At 40.9% G+C, this 12,210-nt stretch overlaps 1 protein-coding gene across 3 annotated transcripts in view; it reads left to right on the top strand.

The window, feature by feature from the left end:
• The window catches only part of LOC106091888 (choline O-acetyltransferase), a 192,216-nt gene that overhangs the window by 150,929 nt on the left and 29,077 nt on the right, over positions 1-12,210 (top strand). For all 3 annotated transcript variants that reach the window (XM_059361595.1, XM_059361596.1, XM_059361594.1), the window contains one exon: positions 1,328-1,519. In XM_059361595.1, the coding sequence (XP_059217578.1) occupies positions 1,367-1,519 (153 nt within the window). In that variant the 5' untranslated portion in view covers positions 1,328-1,366. The remainder of the gene's footprint in view (positions 1-1,327; positions 1,520-12,210) is intronic.

Here is a 12,210-nt window from a genome sequence, read left to right as displayed (position 1 = left end):
GGTTATGTACCGATTTAAACCATACTTAAAACAATTGTTGGAATTCATAACAAAACACTTCATGCCCAATTTCAGCCAAATCGGATAAGAATTGCGCCTTCTAGTGGCTTAAGAAGTCAAAATTGGGGGTCGGTTTATATGGCAGCTATATTAAGTTATGGACCAATTTGAACCATACCAATTTATTATGGGGTCTTAGATGAATATTTCGAGGTGTTACAAACGTATTGTCGAAATTAGTATACCCCCATCCTATGAAGGAAGGATATAAAAATTAAAAAACCATGAGCATACCCCTGAGCATGTTTATTAGTTGCTGTCTCAACAACGACTGAAAGAAAGAGAACAAGTAGAAGCGTGCTAAGCTTTGCCGAGCCGAATCTTACCAACCCAACATGGATTCTGCTAAAAAATTTTACAAAATAAATTTAGTTGAAGGGCATGATATTATTCTACGTACTGTCAAACCAGCAAAAATTAAAGTTCAAAGAACCGTACTAGGATGATCGAGAGACCGATTTATATGGGAGCTATATCAGGCTAAAGTCTTTTTCCCCCATATTTGACGCAGTTTTTGGAAGTCGTAACAGAACACCGCATGCCAAATTTCAACCAAATTGGACAAAAATTGCGGCTTATAGGGACTCAAAAATTAAAATCGGGAAATCGGTTTATTTGAGAGCTATATCAGGTTATAGGCCGATTTGGACTGTAGTTGGAGCAGATGTTGGAAGTCATTACAAAATATTCCATGCTCAATTTCAGACAAATCGGGCAAAAATTACGGCTTGTAAGGGCTCAAGAAATCAAATCGGGAGATCGGTTTATATGGGAGCTATATCTAAAAATGAACCCATATGGCCCATTTTCAATCCCCAACGACCTACATCAATGTTAAGTAACTGTGCAAAATTTCAAGTGGCCGCCATCGTAATTTCGACAGTGGAACGGACGGACGGACATGGCTAGATCGACTCAGAGCGTCGAGGCGATCAAGAATATACATACTTTAAGGGGTCTTAAACGAATATTTCAAGCTAAATGGCTAGATAAGTATAGGATAGGTGTATATGGTAGTGGGTATAAAAAGAAAACGTGTGACTTGCCGTCAACGCTACCGTAAAGGGCCGTCTTGTACCTACAACCGAAGGATTAGGTTTCATTCATTTTGTCATTCCGTCGAAATGTCCATCTCCGACCCTATGAAGTATTTATATTCTTGATCGTCGTAAAAATCTATCTTAGGGTAACAGACAGACAAAGGAGTTATTAATTTGTGTATGGGTTGACCAGAAATTTACCGCATATTTTATTTATTTATTTTCAGACACTTCCCAAGGTACCTGTCCCACCGTTGGAACAAACCATGACCGACTATGTGCGGGCTCTAGAGCCCATTACAACACCTGCCCAATTGGAACGTACCAAGGCCATAATCAAACAATTTACTGCACCAAATGGCTTGGGTCCAAGACTACATCAATACCTGACGGATAAGCGTGAGGCCGAAGATAATTGGGTAAGTTATAAACATACCCCGAAAAGTGCATTCATTGTAAGATGTTGGGAAATACAAACGGAAACACAATTAGAAATTTAAGTTTAAATCTAATACATGTTAAGTTAGGCCGGCGGTATCCTATATAAGCTTCATCATGGATCGCATTTGACAACTTCTTTCAATAACCTTTTTATATCCTCCACCATATGATGGGGGTATACTAATTTCGTCATTCTGTTTGTAACACCTCGAAATATGCGTCTAAGACCCCATAAAGTATATATACTTCTTGATCGTCTTGACATTTTAAGTCGAATTAGCCATATCCGTCCGTCTGTCTGTCAAAAGAACGCAAACTTTCGAAGGAGTAAAGCTAGCCGCTTGAAATGTTGCACAAATACTTCTTATTACTGTAGGTCGGTTGGTATTGTGAATGGGCCAAATCGGTTCATGTTTTGATATAGCTGCCATATAAACCGATCTGGGGTCTTGACATCTAAAGCCCCTAAAGGGCGCAATTCTCGTCCGATTTTACTGAAATTTTGCACGTATTGTTTTGATATCACTTCCAATAACTGTACTAAGTATGGTTCAAATCGGTTTATAATCTGATATAGATGCCATATAAACCGATCTAATCGGTGCATAACCTGGTATAGGTGCCATATAAACCGATCTAATCGGTGCATAACCTGGTATAGGTGCCATATAAACCGATTTTGGATCTTGAATTCTTGAGCCGCTAGAGGGCTCAATTCTCATCCGATTAAGTTAAAATTTTACATGAGGTGTTTTGATATGACTTCCAAAAACTGTGATGAGTATGGCGTAAATCGGTATAAAACCTGATGAAACAGCTTTTCTTCAGCTTTACTCCTGTGGATAGGAGGCTAGCCACAATCCGCATAAAAGTCAAATTCTTCAACATCAGCCTTATTTGTGCCCATGTGCCCCGACTGAAGACAAAGACGAGCAGACCAAGGATATTTTCTACTAGCGCCCAGGGAGAGAATATGACCGCTGCCACGCCCATGATATTAAAATCGTTTTGGAAGATTTTAATGGGAAGCTAGGGAAGGAAGACATTTTTGGTCCAACAGTCGGAAAGTTTAGCCTCCACGAGATAACGTCCAGTAATGTGTTGAGGCTGATAGATTTCGCTGCGGCAAAAAACATGGTGGTAAGTAGCACCAGCTTTCAACATAAAAATATTCACAAAGCCACATGGCTGTCACCCGATCAAAACACGAGAAACCCAATTGATCACGTTGTGATAGATGGAAGGCATTCATCCAGCGTGTTAGATGTACGATCGATCCGTGGAGCGAATATAGATTCGAATCATTACCATGTTGCAGCAAAGTTTCGCATCCGTTTGAACATGGCAAGGAACTTGGCGATCTGACACTGCACGGAAGCTGGACATTGAAAAGCTGCAAACACAACAAATGGCAGCGGCATACTCCACTCGATTGACCCAACTGTTTGATGCACTCCTTGTTCCGACGATATAATGGCGCAGTGGCAAACTGTTGCCCACTCCATGGAAAATACCGCGAAATCCGTACTTGGGTACCGGAAGCCTCCTCCAAGGAATCCAAGGTACGACCAAGGGTTTCGAGATGCTACTGAAGCCAAGAAAGCGGCATATAGAGCAACCCTGCAATCAGTAGCAACGCGCCAGATGAAGGCGAGGTATCGGGAGAAAATGAGAGAGGAGAAACGTCTTTTCCGCAGAAAGAAAAAGGAAATGGAAAGACGTGAGTGTAAGCGAATTGAGATGTACAGGAGTCAGAATGATGTCCGGAAATTCTACCAAAGAGTTAAACATCAAACCGATGGCTTTGGTGCAGGCACATCCTCCTGCAGAGACAAGGAAGAAAATCTGGTAACTGACACAGATAACATGCTGAGGATATGGAAAGAACATTTTACCCAACTGCTAGTGTCCGACGTTGGCGGCGAAGAGGATACCCCAGATCCAATCCCTGATGATGGTATGGAATGTTCACCTCCTAGTCAGAATGAGGTCCAAGTAGCAGTGACCCGACTAAAGAACAACAAGGCAGCAGGACCCGACGAGTTACCCGCTGAACTATTTAAGACCGGAGGCGACAAGGCGTATACATCAGCTTATCTGCGCAATCTGGCTAGAAGAACGCATATCCGATGATTGGAACCTCAGCATACTATGTCCCGCAGGCAGCAGGAACCGACGGTTTACCCGCTGAACTATTTTAGACCGGATGCGACACGCAGATAAGGCGTATGCATCAACTTATCTGCGCAATCTGGCTAGAAGAATGCATATCCGATGATTGGAACCTTAGCATACTATGTCCCGTACACAAGAAAGGAGACAAGAAGGAATAAGTCTCCTCCCCAAGATACTCTCGAGCGTACTGTGTGAGAGATTAAAACCTAAAGTCAATGAGGCCTGGTAAATCCACCCTGGACCAGACATTCACACTGCGCCAAATCCTGGAAAAGACCCGAGAAGGACAAATCAACACCAACCATCTCTTTGTTGAATACAAAGCCGCCTTCGATGCTCCTTTACGTTCAAAGGGATTTTAAGCCATGTCTGAGTTTGGTATCCCTGCACAATTAATAAGACTCTGCAGGATGATATTTGCTGATACGCGAGTAAGAATAGGGGAGAATCTTTCCGAACCATTAAATACCAAACGAGGTTTCAGACAAGGAGACAGCCTATCGTGTGATCTCTTTAATATCCTGTTGGAGAAGATTATACGAGATGCAGATGTGAATAGATATGGCACTCTAACACATGCTACTCGCTTATGCCGACGACATCGATATCATAGGTCGGTCACCGGAAGTTGTAACTGCAGGCTTTGAAAGATCCGAAAGATAGTCAGTGAAAATGGGTCTGGCAGTAAATGGAGATACGACGAAATAGATGGTTTCAACTCCTAAAAAGCCTTGCACAACCGAGCAGATAAAGAAAATGGAGAAAGTTGGGAACCACAACTTTGAGACAGTCAGTAACTTTATCTACCTCGGCACCGCCGTAACCGAAACGAATGACACCAGTTTTGAGATTAAGAGAAGAATAATACGGGCAAACAGATGCTACTTTGGACTAAGTTAGCAGTTTAGAAACAAGGCCACTTGTCGACAAACGAAGATTACACCATACAAGACACTGGTACTACCCGCGCTGTTATATGGTTCTGAAGTATGGGTACTTGTGAAAGCAGATGAGGCAGTGCTTGGAATATTTGAGAGAAAGATTCTTCGTAAAATATATGGACCAGTTTACGTTAATGGAGAATATAGGCGACGTATGAACCAACGTCTGCGTTGGCTAGGTCATGTTGTCAGAATGGATGAAGAAGCTCCAGCAAAGAAGTCTTTTGAAGGCAAACACGTTGGTTCACGCAAACCGGGAAGACCAAAAGCCCGATGGAAAGATCAAGTGGTGGGAGACACCTCGAAACTTGGTGTCAGAGATTTTAGAATGAGCGCAGTAGATCGAGGCGCTTGTAACGCTATTCCACGTTCGGCTAGAAGTCAAAACAAACCTCCACTTGCAAAATTCCATCCAAATCGGATCATAATATCGCCCTCTAGATGCTCTAAAGGAACAAGAAGTCAAATCGGAAAATCGATTTATATGGCAGATGTTCCGTATAGACTCAAAAACAGTTGAACGGACCCTCCCCTTACCCCAAAAGTACTATCCAAAAATAAAAGTGGACCGATCGGGACAATATAGGACTTAAATGAAAATTATTCAGGAGAAGAGTACGAATTTCTTATTCAAAATTATCTCCAAGTAACTGTGGGGCCGCCGCAACCCCAAAACCCCCTAAAATAGGTTTTTCGGACGATCATGAAAATATGGAACTCAATGGAAAGGTATTCGGGAGTAGATTGCGAATATGGTCAGCAAGGAGAAATAGGCTTTATAATTTGTTGATTTCGGAAGGGGGTGGACCCTCCCCTGTTACCCAAATACACCACCACCAGCAAAAGTGGGCCGATTGGGACATTATGGGTTTCAATTAAAAGATATTGGAAAATATAATACGTATATGGGCCATCGGGCCGCCGCAACCACAAAATTCCCCCAAACAGACATATTGCATGTCAATAGGGGTCTCAAATGAAAGTTATTTGGGAGTAAATTACAAATCTGGCATACAAAATCCGATCGAAGTATAGGAGGTCACCCTAACCCCCCAAAAACGCCCTAAAAAGGCATATTGCCCATTATGACTACACGGGACTCGGTTTTTTTTGTTTTTTCCATGGAATCAGAAACGGCTGAACCGATTTTCATACAATTTTTCAAGATTGTGTAAGTTTATCTGGAAGGAATCATAGGCTATATAATTTTTAGATATCGGATGGGGGCGGTCCCTCCCCCTAACTCCAACAACGCCATCAAAAAACAAAAGTGGACCGATAGGCACAATATGGGTTTCAAATGAAAGGTTTTGGAGACTAGGAAACGAATATATTCGAAATTCATGTCAATATGGGCCTGAAATGAAAAGTATTCGCCAGTAGATTATAAATATGGCATAAGCAATTATGAAAGGTATTTAGGAGTAGATTAAGAATATGACATTTAAATTTGTGTTCAAGTCTAGATGGAGCTTTTGCTGGGAGTAGAGAACGAATTTGATATATATTTTCAGAGCAAAGTGCTGGTGGCCCCCCCAACCACAAATCACTCTCCAAACAGTTCATATTTACCGACCATGGCAATATGGGGCTCACACTCAATGGATTAGGGAGTGCAGCACGAATTTGATATCAATATTTGAGTCAAAATGTCTGAGTGTCATTACACTTATTTTCGAAACCACCAGATCTCGGAGATTGATAACGCGATTCATTCGAAATTTTTTTTGCACACTCACCAAACATGGTTTCTATTGCTGGGTTCGGGTGCGTCGGGGGCCGTCCAAAACCCGCCAAAAGGGTATATAGACTAATCACGACAATATTGACCTCATACGAAAGGTGTTTGAGAGAAAAAAAAAACGAATTTGATATCCTATTGAAGAGCCATGTGTTTGGGGAAGTGTCCTACCCGAAAACACCTCCCTATTATACAAAAGCTATTTCATGTTTAAATTGATTGATTTTCGGGAAATTGATGCTCATTTTTGGGACAAAGTCTATGGGGTCCACCCCACCCTCAAACATAATTTATTTACAGATCATGCTATTATGGGGCTCATATAAAATGTATTTGAAAGTAGAGCACGAAGCATATATTTACATTAAGGACCAAGTGTCTATCCAAACCGGAAATATTTACCAATACGATAATATAGGACTCAAAAGAAAAGTATTTGTGAGTGGAGAAAAAATTTACCCCGGAACCGAGAAGGGGCACACTTCTCACACATCAATGCGTTTTTCTTTAGTCGCGTCCGAATGGCGTGCCGCAGTGCGACACCTCTTTGGGGAGAAATTTTTACATGACCATGAATGGCAAATCTCGCCAGGATTAAGAGGGCATCACCACCGATTTAAATTTTGTCCTATGTTATCGCCAGGATGACCGCAGGCGTTCAGCCTTATAGGCGAACATAGGCTACAGTGGCAAGAATTCAATAAACACATGCAGGGCGAAGGGTCCCAACCCCCCAAAACGATATTAAAGAGTTAAAGAAGGCGCAGCGGAGCGGGCCCGGTTCGGCTAGTAGACCATATAGACCAATCCGCCGATTTAGGGTCTTAGGATCATAAAATCCATATTTTTTATCCGATTTTGCTGAAATTTGGGATAATGAGTTCTGTTAGGCCCTTCGACATCGACATTCTTCAATTTGGCTCAGATCAGTCCAGATTTGGATATAGCTGCCATATAGACCGATCCCTTGATTTAAGGTCTTGCGCCCATAAAAGGCGAATTTATTATCCGATTTTGCCAAAATTTGGGACAGTGTGTTGTGTTAGGCCCTACGAGATCCTCTTCGATTTGGCCCAGATCGGTCTAGTTTTGTATATAGCTGCCATATAGACTGATCTCTCTATTTAAGGCTTTGGGCCCATAAAAGGCGCATTTATTGTTCGATATCACCGAAATTTGGGACAGTGAGTTAAGTTAAGCCCCTCGACATACTTTTGCCATATGACACAGATCGGTCCAGATTTGGATATAGCTGCCATACAGACCGATCTCTCGATTTTCAGGTTTTGGGGCCATAGAAGGCGCATTTATTGTCCGATTTCGCTGAAAGTTGTGTTAGGCTCTTCGACATTTTTGTGCAACTTGGCCCAAATCGGTCCAGATTTGGATATAGCTACCATGAAGATCGATATCTCGATTAAAAGTCTTGGCCCCATAAAAGGCGCATTTATAATCTTATCGTAGATGGTTCAGATCGGTTTATTTTTGAGATATTTAGTAGCTACATCTGAAAAATAAACCGATATGAACCTACTATGATCGTATTATAAAAAGATCAAAATTTTGTTATACCCAATTGAACAATGACTTGTATTTATTAGTATTTGATCCAAAACGGAGCATATTTTGATGTAGCTGCTATGGGGCATAAATAAGGTATGCATTTTTCACCGGATCTTGACGAAAAGTGGTTTACATATATACTCGAGGTGATGGGTATCCAAAGTTCGGCCCGGCCAAACTTAACACTCTTTTACTTGTTTTTTTTTTTTTTTTGAGAAATTTTCCTATAGCTTCTAAAAACATTAAACCAAAATTGAACAGTGACTTTTATTTCTCAGACCACTCACTGTCCATGACGAATTTGGTGGCTTACATATAAAGATATTTAGCCGTGTAAAACCTTTTTACTAAGTGGTAACGTTCTGCGACACGTCGCAAGAGGGATAAGAGCGAAACAACTACAAACTCTTTGAAAATGTAAATAGCTATAGCTACCTTACCATTCTCAAAATGCAAAATTTTTACTAGTATATTTCGATCTTATCCCACTGTGCTACATTGATATGTGGGATCTCTAGTTCAAAAGGGTTTCGTAATTTTTTCTGCATAATCCTGTTGGCACCAATGACATTCTCTGATGGTATTTGTTTTCTCAGTAAATTTTATTCCCAAATTCGATCAACAACCAAATATTTGTTTACGTTTATCTTTTTCGTTACAACAACAGAAAGTTTAATCAATTAGGGGATAACCTGAATTGGAGGGTTATTTTCAATACTGGGAGGAGTAGGTGCAGCAGTTGGAGGAACTGGTATATCGGGATTTGCTGTGGATGGTGAGGGTGGAGGTGGAAAAGCTGTGGAAGTTGTACAAGCTGTACCAGTTGTTTCAGTGGTAAGAGTAGTAGTTTTAGTAGTAGTAGGAGTTTTAGTGGTAGTGACAGTAGTGGATTTAGTTGTGGTATTAGGATATATGGGCGTGGGTTCTGTTGATTCCGTTGGTCCCCCTGTAGGATTTGTGCCACTGCCATCGATGGGTACACAAACTGGAGGATTTTGAGTCTTCAAAGTTTCACATGCTTGTGATGGAATATAGCTGGAGCAAGGATAACATTTTTGGAAGACATAACTGAAGAAGGTAGCAGGCTCACAGGAAGCCAACTTGGGATTAGCCGGACCTTGGCAAAAATAGTATGTGGAGACATTGGCATAGTTGGGCCAGAAGAATTCTAGTTCGGAACCAACGCAAGCTAACTGTAGTTCGGTGGTGTATGAGGGTATATTGGAACAGGTGGCAGCCAGGGCCGAATTAAGGCTCAATGCCAAAATGGCACAACACAAAATAAAATCTAAAAAAACCAAAGACAAGAAACGCAGTCAATTCCATATCCTTAAATGTAGGCTAAATCACAAAAATTCTTTACCAGCTTTCATAATGATGTATTCCTTTATTCGGGGATTCTTTTGGCTGCTGAGTGGTTGATTAGTTCTTCACCGAAGACGATTTGTGAAAACACTGATTAACTCCCTTGGCTCTTGAGGTTTATATATGAAGAAATTTCATGTATTCAATGAAATTGGCGAAATCACTTACCCTCGCTCATTCCCCCACAATCAATCACTCACTCAAGTTAATTTAAATCAAATAATCATTACAAGTTAATGTCACTGATTTCATGTATCAATGCGATTGGTATTTCTAATCAGACTTCTTCCTCCCCCCCACCCACCTCAAAAAGAAAAAAAAAGAGCCAAAAAATTTAAGACGTTTGTGTTTTTTGCCTTTGTCAAGATTAACACTGCCACAATCAGCAGCGAAGAACAAATTAAAAGAGCTCAGATAAACGAGTGAATATGTGTTTACTGCTTGTGCCACAGGAAAGCCCTGAGTTCTTGGTAGAATTTTAATTAGAGCTGTTCTTCAATTGTTCGGCACTTTTTCCCAGAATAGCATAGTCGCTCTAATCTAATTCCAAAGATATGGTAACAGCAACTGCTTTTGTGCAGGAACTTTGTATCCCAAATGCTGCCAATTCATTGAATCTTCGTTCGCGAAACAGTTAATATTCCCTGGCAACAGTTTGAATTGAAATCATTTGCTGATCTTTCAAATCCCAACTCCATGGCACATGTTGGCCAAAACGATAGAGTAGGTCTTTGGATTATGTTAACACCGGAAGTTATATGCATGTTAACAAGCCATTAAGGCTGGGCATATTCTTTCTTCGCCTTTAAAGAAAAGCTGAAGAACAGGTGCAATATTAACAAGAACATGTTAAATGGGCACATTATATTCCGCATTCCGCCAACTTCCTAACCATAGATTCGATAGGACGAATAATATAATTTACATAATTATGAAAGAAAACTTGAACGATAGTGTGATTGTAGTATTTAATGAAACAAATTTGAATACTGGCTTATGCCAAATTAATAGAATTTTTAACGTTAGATTTTTTTTAAAATTTTTTCAAATATTGGATTTACTATTTACTACAGAACCTAGTTTAGTTGAAAGGCATAATTTTATTCTACGTACCAAACTTCTGTCAAACCGGAAAAAATTAAAGCTTCTAGGAAACGAACAAGGATGATCGAGAGACCGGTTAACATGGGAGCTGTATCAGATTATAGACTGATTTGGACCGAAATTCAGCCAAATCGAACAAAAATTGCGGCTTGTAAGGTCTCAAGAAGTCAAATCGGAAGATCGGTTCAATGGGAGCTATATCAGGTTATAGGCCGATTTGGACCGTACTTTGCACAGTTGTTGGAAGTCATAACTAACGCCACATGCAAAATTTCAGCCAAATCGGACAAAACTTGCAGCTTGAAACGGCTCAAGAAGTCACATCGGGAGATTGGGAGCTATATCCAAATCTGAACCGAAATGGCCCATTTTCAATTCTCAACGACCTTCTGTGCAAAATTTCAAGCGGCTGGCTTTACACGTTCTACCGCTATCGTGATTTCTACAGACAGACGGTCGGACATGGCTAGATCGACACAGAACGTCGAAACGATCAAGAATATATATACTTTATGGGCTCTTAGGCGAATATTTCGAGGTGTTACAAACGGAATGACTAGATCAGAATACCCCCATCCTATGGTGGTGGGTATAAAAACGGCTTAACCGATTTATTGGAAATTTTCACAGATTGTGGTGAGTGGTCCGGACCATGGTGAGTGGTCCGGAAGAAGCAATAGGCTATATAATTTTTTGATATCACAAGGGTGGCGGACCCTTACCTTAAAAGTACTACCCAAAAATAAAAGTGGACCGGTCAGGACAATATGGGACTCAAGTAAAATATATGCAGAAGTAAAGTACGAATTTCGTATTCAAAATTGGGTCTAAGTAACTGGGGGCCGCCCCAACCCGAAAACCCCCTAAAATAGGCTTACTGAACGATCGTGACAATATGGGACACAACTGAAAAGTATTCGGGAGTAGCTTTCGAATATGGTCTGATAGGAGCAATAGGCTATATAATTTGTTGATATTGGAAGGGGGCGGACCCTCCCCCGTTACCCCAAAAACACCACCCAAAACCAAAAGTTGACCGATCGGGACAATATGAAAGGTATTCGGGAGTAAAATGAAAGGTATTCGGGATTAGAATATAAATATGATATCAAAAATTGTGTCCAAGTAACTAGGGGGACGCCCCATTCCAAAACCCCCTAAAATAGGCTTATTGGACGATCGCGACAATAAGGGACTCAAATGAACGGTATCCGGTAGTAGATTACGAATATGGTCTGAAAGGAGCAATAGGCTATATAATTTGTTGATATTGGAAGCGGGCGGACCCTCCCCCTTTACCCAAAAACACCACCCAAAACCAAAAGTTGACTGATCGGGATAATATTGGTATTAAATGAAAGGTATTCAGGATGAGAGTATAAATTTGATATCAAAAGTTATGTCCAAGTACCTAGGGGGCCGTCCCGCCCCAAAAATTCTTCAAATAGGCATATTGGACGATAATGGCAATATGGGACTCAACTGAAATCTATTCGGGAGTAGATTTCGAATATAGTCTGAAAAAAGCAATAGGCTATATAATTTGTTGATATTGAAAGGGGGCGGACCCTCCCCCATTACCCCAAAAACACCACCCAAAGCCAAAAGTTGAACGATCAGCACAACACGTGTTTCAAATGAAAAGGAGTAGACAACGAATATGAAATAAAAAATGAGGTCGAAGTAATTGATGGTCGCCCCACCCCCGATAAGCCCCACAAATGGGAATCTTACTCGATCATAGCTTGATGAAACTCAAATGAAAGGCATTTGGGAGCAG

The sequence above is a fragment of the Stomoxys calcitrans genome, chromosome 2 (assembly GCF_963082655.1).
Source record: "Stomoxys calcitrans chromosome 2, idStoCalc2.1, whole genome shotgun sequence".
Lineage (NCBI taxonomy): Eukaryota > Metazoa > Arthropoda > Insecta > Diptera > Muscidae > Stomoxys > Stomoxys calcitrans.
Note: the sequence above shows the minus strand (reverse complement) of the source record. Positions and strands in the feature narration are given on the sequence as shown.